The 20,387-nt window shown below is 37.7% G+C and overlaps 1 protein-coding gene and 1 long non-coding RNA gene across 3 annotated transcripts; both read right to left on the bottom strand.

Annotated features, from left to right (window-relative positions):
* Positions 1-1,349: 1,349 nt before the first annotated feature.
* Positions 1,350-3,645, bottom strand: LOC112167619 (protein RGF1 INDUCIBLE TRANSCRIPTION FACTOR 1). Its single transcript, XM_024304661.2, has 4 exons — positions 3,308-3,645; positions 2,921-3,103; positions 2,611-2,829; positions 1,350-2,021 (listed from the first exon to the last, which is right to left on the bottom strand). Exons 1-4 carry the CDS (start codon positions 3,308-3,310, stop codon positions 1,731-1,733), a joined length of 696 nt encoding a protein of 231 aa, XP_024160429.1. The 5' UTR covers positions 3,311-3,645; the 3' UTR covers positions 1,350-1,730.
* A 3,274-nt stretch (positions 3,646-6,919) lies between these two features.
* On the bottom strand, positions 6,920-10,341 carry LOC112166803. Of its 2 annotated transcripts, XR_005799280.1 has the most exons (5): positions 10,055-10,341; positions 8,731-9,925; positions 7,709-7,805; positions 7,186-7,620; positions 6,920-7,061 (listed from the first exon to the last, which is right to left on the bottom strand). It is a non-coding gene; the product is annotated as an uncharacterized LOC112166803 (long non-coding RNA). The 2 variants fall into 2 exon arrangements; XR_005799279.1 differs by having other exon boundaries at positions 7,186-7,805.
* Between the last annotated feature and the right edge of the window lie 10,046 nt (positions 10,342-20,387).

Here is a 20,387-nt window from a genome sequence, read left to right as displayed (position 1 = left end):
AGACAATACCAAGCATATATCGCCCAAATTCTTCTACAATCAGCAACAACAGAAGCTTCTTAAGATCAGAGTGAACCAGGTTTGATCTGAGGACAATGTGACAGACTTGTTTACTAAGACACTGCCTAAATCCACGTTCGAGAAACATGTTTCAAATATTGGTTTGTGAAAGTTATCCGAACTCTTATGATCGTAGTCATCAGGGGGAGACACAGACATCAGGGGGAGATGTCTACATGTTGATCTCGAAATGTGAATGGTGTGTTGTGCTCTTTTTCCCCTTCGACTGAGGTTATTTTTGTCCCACAAGGTTTTTGTTACTCGACAAGATTTTTATGAGACAATGAGAGGAGCACCGCTTTTGAGTGACATAAGGGGGAGTGTTCAAGTAAATCCATAATATGTGTCTGGCCCAAACTCTAGGTTACTTGCTCTAGTTGCAGGGTTTATGTTAGAAATATTCGTAGATATCCAATAATTGTACGATTACGTTTCCATGTACGACTCTATCTTTATGCTTGTAATCCTCTATATAAAGAGACCCCTATTATCAATGAAAGCACAGCAATTTCTCTACCATATTGATTCCCTAAAACATATAGTCATATACAACCTTTTTTTTTTTTTTCTTTTTTCTTTTTTTCAGAAGACAATATATATACAACTTGATTGGCTTAAAGAAGTAAGTGATTCATAAAGTTGTCAAAGTTTAACCTAAAATGAGAATCGATATGATCACTTGTGTGATGCCTATTAGCTAGAGAGTTGGCCTATGAAAGAGTTGATATAATCAAGGTAGTCTCTCAATTAGTATTACTGCATTAGCAACACAAGGACGACAAACGTACCAGCCACGTGGTACACCCAGCTAATCACACTTCTCTATTTTTTAATTGTATTCCGAAACTACCCATGTTTAAATTAAATGAAATACCTACAACACCCCCCTGCATAAGCACTAATTGACTGGATGTACTGCCACGTACATGGCACGCCTGGCCTACCTAAGAATCTCTCCGACATATATAATAAGTGTACATGAAAATGTGTAGTGCGGGAACAAGAATCATGGTAAAGCAATGCAACAGCTTGCATGCATAGAAGCTGTTTTTTGGTATAATTAATTTTAGATGGTCCAAGTGTTTGGGACAACTACAATTTAATTTTAGAGCAGCTTAGGGTTGGCAGAATCTTACTTTAGGTTACCAACTAAGCACTCTACAGTTTATATATACTAGATTGAAACTGTGTAACTGGTATGGCATGTATACCAATTATTATTCCGGGGAGTGCAATCCAGATACATAGTCATATACAATATTACATGTATTTCTTATAAAAAAAATATTAAAAAAACAATATGATTTCACATTTTCATTAATCAACTTCCCTAATTTAGGCAATCAGAGGCCTAAAACAAATAAACTGAGCTGTGGTTTCTTTAATAGAAAATATATAAAACCGTTCATGTGTATCTGGATGCCATTTACACCTTGCATGTTTCAAATATTAATGCAGCATTATTGCACCCAAAAGCCAACCCAAAGCCAATTAAAAATTCCCAACTTAAAAATCCCCTTTAGAACCCCATAAAGACAGCTTCTTCCCCATGTTTAGACACATAAAATCCACATGGGTGTTGAGAGAAATGAGCTGGCTGAGACCAAATTCTAGGGAGATAGCTAGATAGATATAGGGATCATCATGATTAGTTGTTTAGTACTTGTACTTTAGGGCCCTAAAGGTGCCCTATGAGGAATGCCCTTTCTTCTTCTTGATCTTGAATATTGGGGTGGAGGAGGAGTGCTTTGGTACATGTCTTGTTCTTCTTGTGGATGTTGCATTGTTGCTTCACTAGGAAATTGCTCTTGATGATCTCTTTCTTTTGATAGCAACCTTATTGCTATCCCTTCCCTTCTTCCCTCCTCATTCTCTTCACCAGTCTTCAAGATAAAGCTCGCATCCCCATTCTTCGCGCTGAAGATAAAGCTCGCATCCCCATTCTTCTTTAGTCCTACAAGCTAATGTTCAATGCAAGAAACTTTAATAGATTGCACATTAAGACATTTCAAGAAAAATTTAGTTAGTCATTGTCGAATGACATTGTACTCTAGACTGGTTATCATATTCAAATGTTATATTGTCAAACTCTTAGATTAGTATGGATTTGTCTTAGAACACATTCTCTAAATCACCAAATTGAGAAACATATTATTCCCATTGCCCAATTATGGCAATATATACCAAATGCATTTAGATTTGATGCACACGGTCTTTGTTGAAAAACAGTTCCATCATACAACATTGTACACGAACTACCGCTAATGTTTCAAGACTCACGATACATGAAACTATCGATTATGTGGATTTTTCTTAAAATAGATGTTTGGTCGGAATTGCCAAAATGAGAACTCAGACGGGAACATTATACTCATTAACCAAAATATGGAACGGCCAGTTACATTAGTATTTTGATGCACATTTTCTTGGTCTCCATGACTTCCAGATATGAATGACAGGCAACAATTACAGAGTGGTGGAACTAACATTCGACCAAAAAGAAAAACTTAGAACGGGAGAAGAGAGAACTAATTGTTAGAGCTAGCTAACCTTGCATCCCAATGAACAAAACCGAAAAGGGTCCAAGAGACTCCTCCCACAGATTTCACAGATATGTGAGCTCCCTTTGACAGCAGTTTTGGGCTGAGGCCTCTCATTCAAGAACAGCACTCTCGCACTGTTTATCACATACGTCTGAACTCCAGTGATATCCAAAACCTTCTGAATTTCATTCACCCTAACAACGTCGTGATACGACGACCGTCTGATCTGCATTGCCAATAAAATTACAGACCCAAATGAGAAAATGAAACAGAAAAGTCTATTTTCAATGACAATGAATTACATTACATCCACCCACCTGAATTACTTGGTGATCTTTGTGCCTTGATGATCTGCAGTAAAAGCAAAACGCCCCGTTGTGGCAATCCAGGCAGTACATGTTGCATTCGCTTCTCGGGGCATCTCTGTGTGCTGGGCAGATGGAGAAGAAGGCTGTGGATAACAATGACTCGAGCCATGAAGGCACCAACATCTCCTCCTCCTGTTTCAAATTCGACCCCAGAAAAGTCACAAAGAAATTCTAGATAGTTTCCACAGCCAGCATTTCCAATAACGTTTCAGAGAGAGAGAGAGGGTTTGAATTAAAGAAGTTGAAAGAGTAACATAAGAATTATCAGCAACCAAAACAGAAGAGTGATTTCTATGCAAGAGAAAGAAGAAAAAAACGACAAATTACAGAACATACCATTTGTAGTTAAATGTGGTGTGTGTGATAAACGCATTAGCTTTCTCTTGTTTAATGATTTGGCGGAGTCATGAATCTCATGACCACCATACTTCACACACAAAGTGACAAGAGGAGGGCGAATGGCGCTGCAAACCGACGGCTCAGATGGTGTGGTTTTTCTGGAGCGTTGGATCAGGAGGGGGGAAGAGAAGGTGTGTAAGTGTTTGGCGAGGTTATGGAAGAAAAATCAATCAAATCACTTTTGATTCGATTCTTGGTGTTGCGTTGCGTCTCTTTGGCGAGGCACAGAGTTGGCATCTGAAAAGGTCGCGTTTTTGGGCGGAGAAGCCTTCTCTTTTTTTTGTTCCAATGGAAAATGATTGAAGTGGAAATTACGACATTCATACTGATACTAGTATAAGTGTGCAAATGTCTAAATGTATTCCATGTGCAATTCTTCAATTAAGTGCCAAATCATGTTTATTATATTTGTGATGTTGAAGAATAAAGAATTTCTCTTGTTATAGAAATTTCTTTTTATTATAGCCAAATGGCCGGCTCCATTCTAGTTTGTAATTAAAAGAGGGATTATCTTAATCATTACATCTAAGGAAATAGCACTCTTTATTCTAAGAAGAACTTTCAATAAATAACTTTACATAGATACGTACATGAAAATAATATTTGTAAATAAATGTTTGTTACGTGCATGTTAAGAATTCGTTGAGAATGCATGTGTCATTTTTATGAAACAAAATTCTTAGGTGTTTATTTTTTTAAATTTTTTTTTTCAGAGTGATTTTCACTCCTATCTTCTACACACTCACATAGTGATGAGTGAAAATGTTGTGCAATAATAACTAGATTAGCATATGTATGAAATTAAAAAAATACAAAATGAAAGTGCAAATGCACATAGAAATGATGAAAAATGGATTGCAAAAATCATAAACTTCTTTAATTCTCCAAATTCTAAATGATCGATTCTGTTCTCCTACATAAGCAGAGGTGATAATAATGCAAGATTGTGTTATCTAGTATTCGAATGTGAGAGTAAAACAGATTACCTTGAGAAAATATTTTTTGAATTGTCAAATAAGATCAATAACAACATCAATTTAACAAAGAATAACATTGTGAAAATAATAATAATAATAATAATAATAACAGTTTATTACATGTAGGTAAGCGCTGTATCGGAACGATAGCCTGTTGAAACGGCAGCGACCCATTGTCCAGAACTTGTTTGGGAATTTGAGAGATCAAAAAGAATTGAATTGGAAGCGCCACCAATATTCTCAAGGTCCTTAACAATTATTTGTATACAGGGTTGGAAACCCTAATCCTTCTTAACATGAATCCAATATATATTTGACTCATTTATCATTTCTCTGTAAAATTTGCTTGCAATCTGCCATCCATTGAAGTCTGGGAAAGACTAGCTTTCTTACTCTTTTTGAAACAGCTGCCTTTTTTGGGCGTGTGGACTAATTCTTTTATTTATTTATTTATTTATTTATTTTTTGGACAAATGTGTGGACTAATTCTTGAAGACAGACCTGATTCTCTAAATAAGCTAATAAACATAATATTATTCCTAAAATAATATTCTGTTTCCTACTAAATTCTAAGTAAATTGAATTTGTTTGAAGTCTCCCAGGTCCGGTCATGGAGATCTGGCTGGATTTGTATGCGCTGGCTTGATGACTGAGGCAATGCGGTATCATGCGTCAACTGCGAGCAAGGTATCGACAAGCGGTGTACAACGTCATGTAGGGGCAGTGATGCGATTGAAGACATCAACAATGAAAGGGCAGGCTGGTCTTGCTATGAATTTGCTGCCTGAGGTTGTGAGGCAGATCACGGGGTGGAGCGTTGAGGCAGCCCACGATCGTGTGGCCATGGGGTAACGACGGAGATAGACACTGCCGGTGATACTGCAGATTGGGTATCCTTTTGTGGTTGGGTGTCCAAATTAGTTTTGGGGCCCAAGTCTGTGTTAAGACCCAAACCACTATGGGTGCCCAAACATAACACAGTTTTGGCACCTAATTGGATAGGGGCTTGGAAGTGGACTCAACTATGGGATCTATGTTGGACTCGGGCTCTTTCATGGGCCAAATTGATGGGCTCTAACTCTCTAGGGTATCGTATTTGGGATCCTGGAGGTTTACTCAAACAGAATCCGAGCATGTTTGGCATAAGTTTAGGGTTTAGGAGGATTCAAGCTATTCTGTAATTGCGGAGCATGAAACGTCAAATAAGTTGACCTATCTCTATGTACCACCGTGGGTACTACCACATCTTCTTGTTTTGTCTGTAGATGGTAACGGAAATGTATGTAATGGTCACTCTGGCCTTAGGCTAACACAAATTTCTAGAAATTTTATAACACTCCACAAATGCTATCTGGATGTGTTACAATATGATTGTAACCAAACTCTATTGAATTTCTATCTATAAAGTTATTTCCTTGATTAAAAAAGTAAATTGAATTTGGAACATCTTCCAACAAAAGAAGAATAATATACAAAATGGGTAATTTGAAAGCATTTTGTTTTATAGACACTAATTCATCTTCCAATTGCTCGATTTTTTACATTCATATATAAATGAGTTATAAAATATAGATGAATTTTGTTTAATTAATATTAGTTTTTCGGTGACAGTAGATTTAAGGCATTATGGGCAATCACTTCCAAGAACTCATCGCTGATCCTTCTATACAAATTATAAGAACGTAAGCAAGCTTGTTAGACATATTATTCAACAATAGAAGACTTTGTATCACGACAGTTTGCTAGTCTTCCAAAGCGTTTCAAGGCCTAGAGTAGTAAATACTAGCATGGATGCCCGCACGTTGCTGCGGGTTTTCGAATGAAATCTGAAAGTTTAGGAAGATAGAGCATCTCGTTAAGAACTAACATACATCATGTTTTACTGAAATTCAGTGTTCAAAAATAGATTACAGTTGCTGTCAAAACAGCTTGCCGAAAATAAGATGTCCTACTTATAGGCTAACTTAGTTACAACAAATGCCTAATCCGGTTGCCAAAAATAAGTGATGATGTCCATTAGCATATATGCATGCTGAGATGTTGTTAGCCTAGTGATGACCAGTACTGGAGGTTGTCCAAAAAGTTGCTTCCTCCTGTTCTATTTACACAAAAAATGTTGTGACACTTCAGTTCATTTTTTCTTTGCTAATGATTTCTGTAGATGATGTTGCTGATTCAATACTGGCTTCTTTGTCACTGTGAAAGTAAGAAATTAAAAAAGAGATAGTTAAATTTGATCACTAACATTCACATCAACATGAAATCATGAACTATAAATATGAAAATGAAGAATAAGAATCCCAGAAACCAACTAACACAACCAAATAACATTATTAAAATTTTCCTGCAGGGTTTTTTTCCTGTGTCAATGCCAAACAATTCTCTCCTGCTTTTATCTGGAAATCTTTTCTTGTCATGCAATGGATGAGCTGGTGTGGAAGTGGTTGACTGATGTTCTGTTTGCTGTGGAAAGGAATTTGTGTCTGGGAAGATTCCTCTGATTATGAACTCATTTGTTTCACTGATTTGGATCTGAAAGATGTGGATCTGCCCCTTGGTTTGCAGTATTTCTCGTGGCAGTGTTTCACGTGTTGCATAGGGTATTTGTTCATGAGTTCTTTGCAAGTTAGTCCAAACAATCGTTCGGCTGCTTTTCCTCTAAGGTGGACTATGGCCCATTGTTTGGATCTTTAATCACAGCATGCATTCTATAACTGTACAAATGAGTAGTTAGCATGAATAAGTCAATTCAAATGTGTTGTTCTATATGAGTCAACACTAAGAGGCATATTAGTACTGAGCAGAATTGGTAATGTTAGCTCCTGATATTACACTTACAGATCTTTTCAGCAGGAAGATCTGTGTTTCTGGGTAGGTGGGGCTTGCCTCGTCGTCGCTGTGTTCCTTTTTCATCCAAAACAATTACAGACCCATGAAATGAAAGCTCAAGCCTCTACCAGTTGAGGAGTAGTTAAGGCTGCAAACTTTGCTTTAGCAACAACAAGATTCTCACTAAACTTTATATTTTGTGACTGCAACTCCAGCCCCCTGTTTCTTATCCAAGGGGCCAAGTCTGCCTTCGATCCCAAACCTCAGTCTCCAAACTTTGATATAACATCTTTTCATCAGATACCTCAACAATCATATGCCTAGCATCTGCACTTGAATCTTTGTTTGTCATCAATTGATTTTCCTCCCCTTGCCTGCACTATTCACCTAAAAATCTTTTTGTTTCATCAGAACCAACCAAGCCACCAAAGAAATATGCATTCACTGCATTTAAAATAGAAATGTAAAAACTAACTTAAATTTGCAATGCTTAATAGTCAAATAATGTAACTCATGCTCAATCTATAGTGACCTGGTCTGGGAAGTGGGTGTGCAATCAGAGATTTCTTGCTCTTGTTAAGTTGTTACTCTAGATGTTCCTTAATCTGCTGCATGAGCTACAAAATGAACTAAAAGAAAAACAATAATACGACTATGAATACCAAAGAAAAAGCAATGAATCTCTGATTAAAACTAATACAAAAATTTTATATAGAAGTAATGAGATCTAGGTCCCATAAAAAAACTGCTGCTTTATATTAACTGTAGGCTATGAAGCATGTGTAGACCCAACATACCAAAATGAATCGGCTAGAGAAGATAAGTTTAAAAACGATCATAATAGTATTAATAAACCTCAGCTATTCATAATGGAAAAACCAAAATCACTTGGCTGATAAAGTGATCCTCAAAAACAAAAAAACAGAAGGAATAATAATTATAAGGTATCCTTTCTTGTGATTTGTGTGGTAAGCTGTTATTTGGACGTATTGTGTTCTGGTCATGGAATTCATAGGTATACTATGCTTAATTTAAATTAGATGAACAAATATATTGATGGGGTAGAAATTGCAATATGATGCGATTTCCTTTCTTGTGAACATGCATATGTACCTAGTTCCCTTTTATCTTTCTTTCTTTTCTGAACAGTATGGAGTCGAAGCTTCAAAAGACATACTGCAATAACTGCTACAACATGCTAACTTTAGAGTGAATATATAAGGAACATATTGCATACCCTTGACCAACGATCACATCAAAGCAAAGACCTTTTTTGCAACAGTTATGCAGCGATCAGCACAAACTTATCTAGTAAATATGGAGAATCTTCTAAAATATATAAGATAGAGATTCTTCATAATTAACAGAAGTCTTACATGCACATGAAATTCTTAATGGAAATACACATTTGTAGTGCAAGGAATCTTTGACTTCTTAGATTTGAAGTTTGCACTTTGGATACATAGGAGAAATGGAAGGAAAATATTTCCAAGTCTACAAATTTAAAACTAAAAATTTGTAACTATGGATGAAGTAAGGATGTAGATCATTTACCTCTACAGCTATCAGATATGTTGAAAGGTGAGGCTTTTACTCTGTCAAACAATCACATGCGAACAAAAATGGAAGGAAATAGTGAATTTAAATGTTTAAAGCTTCAATTTTTGTTTAAAGCTTGGTATAAAATGTGCTGAGCTGCTGCCGTCTCTCTTTGCAAATAGGACAATCCACCAAAAATTAGTATAGCAAAAGGAATACATGTTTAGTAAATCATAATAATCGCTGAAACCAGTTAAAAGGTTATTCATTTAATGTAAATAAGAGATGAATGATGGCAATATATAAACATTCACAGTAAATTAACTAAAGGCAAGTAACATCACACAAAGGAAAATGTTTAGCTTGACTATTATGATCTGTGCTCTAGTTCTATTCAAAAAACTTGATGTTTAGTTGTTAAATTGTAAACACGCTAAGAAATAAAGGTATCTCCCCATCTATGAATACAAAGCCTACAAAAATCCCAATTCCAGATCCAAAATCCAAACATTGTGTCAGCCATGAGTTCAAGAGATTGAAAATCACAATGAGACAAAGGGTATTCAAACATACATGGTTTTCAGTTCCCCTGAAGAATAAAGTACATCCTAAAGAAGTTGACAACACTGAAATGAACCATAAGATCACATTAAGAAATAATGCCATATCACTTCATATCATTTAACTTCCAAATTTCAAATAACTAAGTTGGGATGTAATATCAATGTTAGAATATCTAGCTATACTGTTTTGTGTCTTCTTCCTTCCATTTACATAATCCTTTTGTACTTTTCAACTATATAATAATAAGCAGACGTGAAGGAAAACCCAGCAAACTTGCAATATGAGCTTGATTTCAAGTGAGAGAGCACAGAAAAAATCTCTATCACCCACAAAACCGCAGTCATACGCACTACCCAAAATTGCATGCACCGAAATACAAAATCCAATCAATCGCACCCAAAATTCAAAACCAGAATGTTAGACCAATCGACCAAATAAGAAGCTTACCTAAACCTCAATATATCAGAGTTATCTGATTGCTCAATTGGATCCTCCGATTTGATGAAATGGATGCTCAATCAGATATTCCGATTTCACCAAATGAGCTCAATTACGCACGCACTGGTCTGGGTTTGTTTTGGATTCTTTGTTTTTGATCCGAAAAGCTTGCTGATTGGTGTTTCAAATCAATCACACACCGAAGAATCTGTCAAGAAAACATCAAATTAGACACATAACAAACAGTATCTCACAAAAACCCACCAAATAAGCATCAAACCGAACAACAATACACAAAACAACAACATGCAGAACCCATCACCCAACAACTGCATACCTCTAGATACGAAAAGCCCAACCAAGAACGAACACAGAAAGAAACAGAGAAGATCGCCCTAATCACCCCCAACACCTTTTCGATCTAACAAAATCCAAACCTCATCATCCCTCTCCTTCCTAAGAACGAATGAAAACATAAAGCTCATCAGAAAAACCAAATCGCCAAATCAATCACATGCAAGGAACAAACAAACTCTCAATGGAAGAAAAACAAACAGGACGACGACATGCACAACCTGTTCTCCCTAAATCTCACCCAAGAACGCAGAAGTGAAGCAAAAACAAAGAGAATGAACGAAGAGAGAGAGAAAATCGCGTCTCTGACCCCAACACCTTTTATACCTAGGTCAAATAACAGATCGCAATTAAGCAAAGAATGAAGGGCAAAACTGTCTTTCCACAGAACCGGCTCGGCTCGAGCTGGCACTGTTACTAAGCCGATGAACAGTTAACTGAGAATTAGAAGATTATAAATATGAGAATATGTGAAAGCAAGTGCACCAATTAGCTAGACAAATTTTAAATGCTTAGAGAGATTGCTAGATAGGAAACAACCTTAATAGCTACAAAACATTGTCGATCTTATTTAAAAAGTTGATGTTGTCCATAAACAAGCGAAGACTAATCTCCAAATGTCTCTTTTTTACGAAGACTATCAGGCCACAAAATTTTTTTAAGTTTTTGTTATTCACCTAGAGCAGGCCCGCTCACCTGCGGGACGAAAATAAAGGGACAAAACGGGACAAAACCATCCCAGCCGTTGGATCTTAATTCAGTTGATCAAACGGACAAAACGGCAAACCATTAAAACAAATTTTTTTTTAACCTATTATCCAATCCCGTTTAGTCTCATGGTCAGTTACTTGGTCAGTGACATGGTCAGTTACGTGACCAGTTACTTGGTCAGTGACATGGGCAGTTACTTGGTCAGTTACATGGTCAGTTACGTGACCAGTTACTTGGTCAGTGACATGGGCAGTTACTTGGTCAGTGACATGGTCAGTGACATGGACAGGTGACCAGTTACTTGGTCAGTGACATGGGCAGTTACTTGGTCAGTGACATGGTCAGTGACATGGGCAGTTACTTGGTCAGTGACATGGTCAGTTACGTGACTAGTTACATGGCCAGTTACAGTTACTTGGTCAGTGACATGGTCAGTTACGTGACCAGTTACAGTTACTTGGTCAGTGACATGTAACAGACATCCCAATTCACAATCACAAGTTATAATCATAATGCAAAAGAATATACACAAGTTCTGGGCAGTGGATGAATGAAAAAACATTCATTGAATGACAACCCAACTGATGCATATTACAATCCATTACATATAAAAAAACTTGTGATTATGCTGAAACAAAACAGAAGAAAGATCAACTTCATCCTTTACATGCTAAGTGGTGCTTCATTTGATTGCTCAGTGGGGTTAATTTGTATGCTTGACCTGCTCATATACAATATCAATGATACATTAATAAGCATGAAATAGATCACATCAAGAAATAAAAGCAAGTGTTAGTAGTAAATAAAGTTATTACCCATTAGCATTGTGCTTCTCACATGTTTTTATGTTGTGCCCAGTTTTACCACATTTTCCACAGTTTCTCTGCCTATTCATTGCAATTTCTTTGGATGACTTCAACCTCTTCCCACTTCCTTTTGCCTTTGATTGAGATGGTTCTTCAATGAGTATTTCCTGAGGTATTCTTTTTTTTTTTTTGTGGATGGAAGTTCCTCAACACCCAGATTTGAGAGAAGTTCTTTAATACCAAGGTGAAGGGAATGGAGTCCGTCTGTGAAATATTTTGTTGTTTCTTGTGAAAGAGACGCCTCATCAATTACACCTTGTGAAAGTTGAGATAATTGAATATATCTCATCATCAATGACTTATCACCCACATCTTTCACTTCGACACCATCATCATCCCAAACTCTTCCAACTTTTGCATTTTTTGTCCACCTATCCAAGATGTATTCAATTGGCAAATGTACCATATTCATACTTCGAAAAAAGAAAATGATATGCCTACATGCAATTCCTTCAACCTCAAAGCCTCCACAACTACACTTGGCAAAACCAGAAACTTTGTCATGAACTATTTGTCGCAATTTCCAGCTTTGTTCATCATCTGCAGCCCTTAAAACATTATACACGCATTCATTTTCATCTTCCTTCAAAGTTTCACATTTCAAGTAAGCAGTACTCTTGACAACCTCATCTTGGAACCTCAAAAATATTTCTTTTGTGTACACCTCACGCATTTGCTTTTCTATGGGATAGTAAGTCCTTGTCTTTGGAATTTCATTACTATCAACATGAGCACGAATCAGTTCTTCATGCCTTTGTTGTCTAAGTCCCCTTTTAATCCTTGTAGCAAAATCCAATAAAGAATTATTCACCGAAACAAATGATTTGAAGAATGAATGGTTACTCTCAACTCTTTGACTACTTTGCATACCTGCATGAAAGATGTGATTGCAAAATGCAGGGACCCATTTACTTCGTAGTTCATACATTGTGTTCAACCACGCATGATTTTCTTGACTACTTTGTTGCACAGCATTCTTCCAACTAGCTTCAAATTCTTCTTTAGTCTTGGAGTTATATACACTGGCTTTGAAGAGTCCATAATAACTTTGAGCAATCACAGGACCAAGCTTATCTCGAAATTTAAACATGATATGCCAAAGACAAAAACGGTGGAGTGTAAGTGGAAGAACTTGAGCAATGGCTTTTGCAATTGCTGGATCTTGATCAGTAATTATAACTTTCGGTGGACCACTAGGCATAGCTTTCAACCATTGTTCCAGTAACCAAATAAAAGACTCAGTTTTCTCATCACTTAGAAGTCCACAACCAAATACAATTGTTTGGCCATGATGGTTGACGCCAGTGATTGGAGCAAAGATCATGCGATATTTGTTTGTGTTGTACGTGGTATCAAACACAACAACATCGTTAAAGAAATAATATGCTCTTTTTGAGGTAGGATCAGCCCGAAAGCAACGATTCATCCTATTTTCTTCATCTCGGTCAACTTCAAAATAACAAGACGGCTTCTTTTCCTTTTCTGACTCTAAGAACTCAAGTAGCATAGTTGCATCATGTCCCTTCACTTCTTCCCTTGAATCTCTTTCAAAGTTTCTCAAATCTCTGGGAATACATCCAACATTCTGTATACCACCTGCCACAGTCTCCATTATTTTGAATTGCTGACTTGTTCGAACATTAACACTACTTAGCTTTTCCATAAGACACTTTTTTGCCTTTGTAAGCTTGCGGTGTGATGGTAATAAATGTACTCTTTTGGGGGTTGTAAGTTCATGTGTATGAGCCTCCTCGAAGTCACTTACACACCAATTTTTGCTTGCCTTGTTAAAGACGATGTTCAACCTTGCCTTACAACCCATACGCTTTATTCCGCACCTCCTTTCTTCCATGGTCGATGAATGTTGCCGTCTTGAGTTCTCATAAGTCTCATCTGTTTTTCCTTCCTTGGAACATAAAAATTGTTTCCAAGTAATCTCTCCAGTCACCTTACTTCTCTTAGTTGAACCCATTCTCACACTAAAACCAATAGTCTTTGCATATATCTCATTGTAAAAGTAATAGGCCTCCTCTATTGATTCGAATTCTTGACCAAGCTGAAGTTTTGGTTCATCTACAACAGCATTCTCATTTGTCTCTTGTAACGATGGTTCACCCATCATAAAGCTATAGCATTATATTACAAACACCCTGTACAAACACAGCTATAATTAGAATTTCACCATAACAGAGTCAAAGACATAACACTAATAAAAAAGAAGTTAAAAACTAAACACAATTTCAGTGACATGGGTAGTTACTTGGTCAGTGACATGGTCAGTGACATGGGCAGGTGACCAGTTACTTGGTCAGTGACATGGGCAGTTACTTGGTCAGTGACATGGTCAGTGACATGGGCAGTTACTTGGTCAGTGACATGGTCAATTACATGGTCAGTTACGTGACTAGTTACATGGCCAATTACAGTTACTTGGTCAGTGACATGGTCAGTTACTTGGTCAGTGACATGGTCAGTTACGTGACCAGTTACAGTTACTTGGTCAGTGACATGTAACAGACATCCCAATTCACAATCACAAGTTATAATCATAATGCAAAAGAATATACACAAGTTCTAAACGCAATTTCAATTCAAGCATTTTACTTATATTATAATTGAGCTCTTCATGTATGCAATTGCATTTTGACGACAAAATTGTGTGAAGCCATGAGCTCCTCATTAAACAAATCTATGTTGACCGTTTGAGATTTTAGTGCTCTGAATTAACATATTGCCCTACTTGAAAAAGATTTTTAAAAAAAGAAAAAAAAAAGCAGAAACTTTGACCGTGAGATAGAGAATGAAATCAAAATTAAGACAATGAAACCAAGACAAAAAGTATTGACCTTTTTGGGTCAATGAGGCTTCCTATTCAATGATTCAATCCATTCCATGGACAAAAAGTATTGACCTTTTTTCAATTTCTTTTGACCAACTCTATATCCCAGCAAAATCAATACTTGCAAAAGAATACCAAAATTTCGACAATCAAATCAGAACACCAGAAATGAAATCATCAAACAAAATACGATGGCTCCATGATTCATCCAAACTGAAGAGAAAAAATTAAAAAAAAAAAAAAAACCCTAAAATCGAGAGAGTAAAATCTAAGAAAAATACCTTCAAGATAGGCCAATCTTATGATGATGAGGATGAGGATGAATCAAGAATGGTATATGGGAGGCGAGGGAGGAGGAAGAACTGAAGACTGAACGTGGAGACAAGGGAGGAGGAAGAACCCAAGACTGAACGTAGAGTCTTGGTTGAGACTAAACAGGATTGGATAATAGGTTAAAAAAAAATTTGTTTTAATAGTTTGCCGTTTTGTCCGTTTGATCAACTGAATTAAGATTCAACGGCTGGGATGGTTTTGTCCCGTTTTGTCCCTTTATTTTTGTCCCGCAGGTGAGCGGGCCTGTCACCTAGAGTGTACACTTAAGAGAGAGTGTTTTGAAGCAGTGGCAGAGCCAAGTTCAGCTATAAGGTGGCCTTGGCCTTGGCCTCCCCACCCCCCTCCCCCCCAAAACAAAAAAAATACAAAAACAATGATTGGTTTAGTTGTCATAAATTACACATTATAATTATTGAAAATGTATCATTAGCCCTCCCAAAAGTTTTGGACTAGCTCCGCCATTGTTTTTAAGGGACTTTGAGGTAAGGTGGATATTATTCACATCTGTTACATTGAAATATTAGAATTTTAACAACTCACATATTTATTTTCAGTCGTAAAATTCACTTTTTCATTATAATTTCTCAAAAAATATTTTATAAGCGAGCATGACTCTTATATCCACAATAAAAGTAAAATCCGTAACTTGTATATATCAAAGGCATTTACGAAATAAGTGGCTTCAGCACATATGGATCGATTTTGATTCGTACCTTGGTGTTGACATTGTCACAACTGCACATTCTTTCCTTCCTGGAAGAGCTTTTGTTTTCTCTAGCTAGGGCTTGGTTTAATTTTCTTGGTTTGGTTACTCTATCTTCCCAGTTGTCGAAAGATGATTCCTCGTGCAATTGCTCAATGGAGGACTTTTCCTTCTCTTTGTATGTTATCATTATGCAAGTAATCACAAAAAAAACACCCATCTTGAGTGCAACAACACAAGAAAAGCTCATAATCCTTGGAGTGAGAGACCTATCTAGATTGCATGTCACTCAATAAATCGAACCAAATGTCATCACAAACAGTCATACACTCCCAAAGAAAATCCACTAGCAATTAGACTGAGGGAGAGATGTAGGTGATCTTAGAAATGGGGGATTTGGAAGTGGACAGATGGAAGCTAAATGAGGGTGGGGATGGTGCATAGAGTTAGGTGGCGTTGCTCCGTGATATATAGAGGAGAGAAAAAATATCGATATAGCTGCTCGGTTATGTTTTCAAAAATAAATTTTCAAAACTGAATTTTTAAAACAAAAATGAGAAAATTAGATTGTATTTTCTAAATTTGAAAATGGTGGATAGTTTAGTGCAAAATAATATTTTTCATATTTTTTAAACTGGAAGAATAAAAAAGTGAAAATGTCAAATTGTGTTGTTTTTGTTTAAGGACACCCAGTTTGTGTGTCTGTCCCAAACTCTGATTACTTATCTGAGTTGTAATAGGGTTAGTCTTACCGATATCTACAAAGATATTTCAATCATTGTATGATTCAGTTACCTTGTAAGACGCAAATTATTTGTTTGTAACCTCTATATAAAGAGGCCCCTATTATCAATGAAAGTACAACTCATTCTCTCCTAATTTCTGATTTCCTAAAACACGTTATTAGCACGAACCTCTAACCCTGAAACCCTAAATTCATAACCTTTAACCCCTAGCTGCCTCCACCGCAAACCTTAAAGGCCTTGATCCAAAGATTCCAGAACCGGTGGTAGAACCACAAGAACCGACCGGAAAGTAACCAAACCGGCCGCCTGAAGCTCTGCCAATCCCTAAACCAGACGATTAGCCTCAGTTCGCTCTGCCACAGCCCTCACCTGCTAGCCTCGTCCCGCACACGCCCCTGCCTTAGCCTCACCTAGAACCTCACTTGCAAGCCTCAATTAACCTCGCTAGCATTTGCTAGCCTTGCCTACTACCCCCCTGGAGCACGCACAACCCAGCGATAGCCTCGCTTCACCTCGATAGCATAGCGCCCTTGCGCAGCAGCACCGTACAGCGTCGCATAGCCCTTGTAGTACCCTCGGCGCCCCTCACAGTAGGCCTCCCAGCAGCCTCGCCCACTCATGCACGCAAGCCCAGCAGGTTAGTCTCACTACCAGGTTCCAGCCAGCAACTAGCCACCGCCAACTTCCCACAACTTTCCAGTGACCTTATTTCGAGGTAAATTTTTATAAAATTTCCCGCTTTCAAGTAATTTACTTTCTTTTCTTTTCTCGGGGACTTTCGGCCTCCATTCTCCTACCCTCCACTTATTCTTTTGTGGGGAGACCTAAGCCGAACTGTGGGGGTTCGTGCTATCTCCAAGCTTGGAGCTTGTTGAGATCTCCAAACTTAGAGTTTGTTGAGAATATATGATCAACCACATACACATCATTGTTTCGATCTAATCCAATACCTCTTGGAATCGAATTTCTTAGGAGTGATTATTCTCAGAAATTCCTAATTTCTTGGGAGCGACTACACTCAGAAATTTCTATTGTTTTCGTGGTAGCTTTTTTCGCTCTGAAACTAACCTTTTTTCTTGTTCTTTTTTAGGATAGTAACCTGAACAAACTAGACTTTATTCCATTGGGAACAACTGGCTCTGGATATCACAAGTAGGTTCGTGATGTCTGCCAGCATCTCAATGAAATGATTCTTGAGCCTAGCCAGGATCTGCTAGCTGTTGAGCAAGCTCAAGCTTTAGAAGCAAATAGAACAGCCTTGGAGGCAAATAAGGAGAAAGCCGTCATCCTAATAACTCAACATATGGATGATTCGCTCCAGTATGCGTATCTGAATGAAGAAGACCCCAGAAGGCTGTGGGTCTCACTCGAAGAACGCTTTGGCAACGTCCGTTACTCCCTTCTTCCTGGCCTAGAAATGAGATGGCATAATCTCCACTTCTGTGATTTCAAGACAGTTCTTGATTAGAACTCGGAAGTACTTTGCATCAAATCCTTAATGGAATTCTGTGGAAAAGATATCGCAGATACGATGTTGATTTAGAGGACTCTCTCTACCTTCCCCGTCTCTTCTTTGATGGTTGCTAAGAGCTATTTCAATCGATGTTACTGCAGGACGGATCACAAGGTTTCATGAGCTCATTAGAGCCATGAATGTCGCTGAAAAGTATGACAACATCTTTGTAAAGAACTATAATTCGAGACCCGTATAGATACACTCAAAAGGGAGGGCGCCAAGAGTGAAACCCTAATCCTAGGGATACTTCTGGACTTTCTGGTCCATATAATCACTCTACTTGGGAATGTAACCACCAAAATAGGGGGTTACGAAACTGAAGAGGTTAAAGTGGAAAGAGATAGGGAGGCAACGCCTCTAGCCATGTTGGTGGCGCCACCAACACTAAGAGCCATCCTAATGATGCTTTCAAAGCACCACAATCATGGGAGTTTGAGCACAGAGATGTATGTTCTCCATATGGAATCCGATCATTGGGCACACATTTGTAGAGCTCGTGAGAGTATTGTCACCGCCTACAAAGCATATTGTAAAGCAAGAGAAGCTTACTATGTGAAACAAGAAGATCAAGAAGGTGATCTCGAACTAAGGGTTGAAGACTTCAAATCAGGCCAAGATCAAGAGACTGCCGATTTTGAATAAAGTCTTTATTTTCCAAGAGATGTAATAGGCAATTGTCATATATTTTGTACTAAATGTCATTGGTTTAGTTTTTCTTCAACTAGGCTCATCCAAAGTGAGTATGATGTCTAGGAAGGTTTTGAGATAAGTGGTACTTAAGCGAGCTTTGCTCCATCGACATCTCTCTACTCCCGTGGTCATATTTATTTTGGAGTTACTGAAAGAAGTCAAACCACTACCATTATTTTGCATTAGTTAGTATTCAGATTAGATTTTCTTTTGATCAAAGAAACAATGATGTATACCTTTGGCTTATAAATAAAATTTTGAGTTCTTTTCAATATGACTCCAATTAAAATTCTGAGCATATTACTTTGTGACTACGATGGCTGGGCCATCAAGACTAGTTCAAGGACACGGAATTGCCCAAATTCCTCTTGCCAAATAGCATCTTGATTACTATCACAGAAACTCTCTACGCTTCTAGGGCAAATCGAACCCTAATGAGCTATTCAAGCCAACGAATTCCATGCGAAAATACATATAAAGAATTGAAAAGAGTTCTTTTGCATTACCTCTAATAATTGCTAATAAAAGCGCATTTTAGAGAAAATTATGTCTCTCTACTAGATTTTATATCACCACTATTTGAGCTATTAAATCTAATAAAGTTATGAGAGAAGATCTCTTAGATTTAGACACATATTGGCTTTGTCACGACAGGATAGGTCATCCTAGTGATGATATGATGATCCGTCTACTAAAGACTTCACACAGACATCCATTCTTTTGAGTGAAACGAAGCACGAATCAAAGGTTGATTCCTGGACTAAGTGTGAGCTCTGTCACTGCCTCTGGCCCCACCGTCGTCCACCACCAGTCTAGGGCTGGTATAGTCCATACCTATGACACCATGGATGGCCTCCATCATGTTGATGGCACCCCAGGTGATACTACAATCACTAACTTTGCTTCTAGTAACTTTACAGACGCTCAGGCCCAACCAAAATCTTCATTGGTTGTTTCTAAGGCCCCTCACTCGTTTTGCAAAACTTGTTCCTTAGAGAAATTAGGACCGAGATCTTCCAATGCAAATGATACAGAAATATTCATTCTATTTTTACATAGAATCTCAGAGGATTCTGTGGACCGATTCAACCAACTTACGGACGTTTAAATATTTCATGATGTTGGTTGACACGCAACATTTCCACTTATTGGTCACGTGTTGTGTCATTGTCCACTTGTCATGCTGCTTATACTACATTCCTAGCACATATCATATGACCACGGGCTCACTCCCCAGATTATCCTATTCAGTCAATTCGACTTGATAATGCTAGAGAGTTTACATCGAAGACTTTCGATGATTATTGCATTTCACTGAGACTGATGTTGGACATCATATTCCCATGGACTGACCCAAATGATCTCAAGAAAATGACTACGATGGATTGGTAATGGGCACCAAATTCCTTATATCTGCTTGGGGTGATGCAATATTGCATGTAGCTATGCTAATTCGTCTACAACCCACCGCCACTCAATCTCTCTCTGCGTTACAGCTAGTGACTGGGTACAAGTATCTCGTACTTATGCACATTTGAGTATGTCATATATGTGCCGATTGCTCCACCACAGCGCACTATGATGGGTCCTCATAGACGACTAGGCAAATACGTTAGATATGAGACTCCAACAATCGTCCGCTACTTAATACCCTTGCTAGGTGATCTCTTTACCGCATGTCTTATGAATTGTCACTTTGATGAGACAATCTTCTCATTGTTAGGGGGAGATAAGAACACGGATGTTTAACAAGAACGACATGAATTGTTGTGATCTATCCCTACTATGTTTCATCTCGATCTCATCTAAAGTGACAAGATCACACATATTTGCTATAAACATGCCTGCAAGGATGGACTTCCCAATTAGAGGACATAGTGCCACCCTACACGTAGGTAGGTGTGACATCAAT

This window comes from Rosa chinensis, chromosome 5 (genome assembly GCF_002994745.2).
Source record: "Rosa chinensis cultivar Old Blush chromosome 5, RchiOBHm-V2, whole genome shotgun sequence".
In the NCBI taxonomy this organism is placed as follows: Eukaryota; Viridiplantae; Streptophyta; class Magnoliopsida; order Rosales; family Rosaceae; genus Rosa; species Rosa chinensis.
Note: the sequence above shows the minus strand (reverse complement) of the source record. Positions and strands in the feature narration are given on the sequence as shown.

Excerpts from the sequence above, each read along its gene's own strand:
- LOC112167619 (XM_024304661.2), bottom strand. Across the intron at positions 2,830-2,920 it reads AAGATCACCAAGTAATTCAG|ATCAGACGGTCGTCGTATCA; the intron begins GTGGGTGGATGT and ends TTGGCAATGCAG. Across the intron at positions 2,022-2,610 it reads TTTGTTCATTGGGATGCAAG|CTTGTAGGACTAAAGAAGAA; the intron begins GTTAGCTAGCTC and ends ATTGAACATTAG.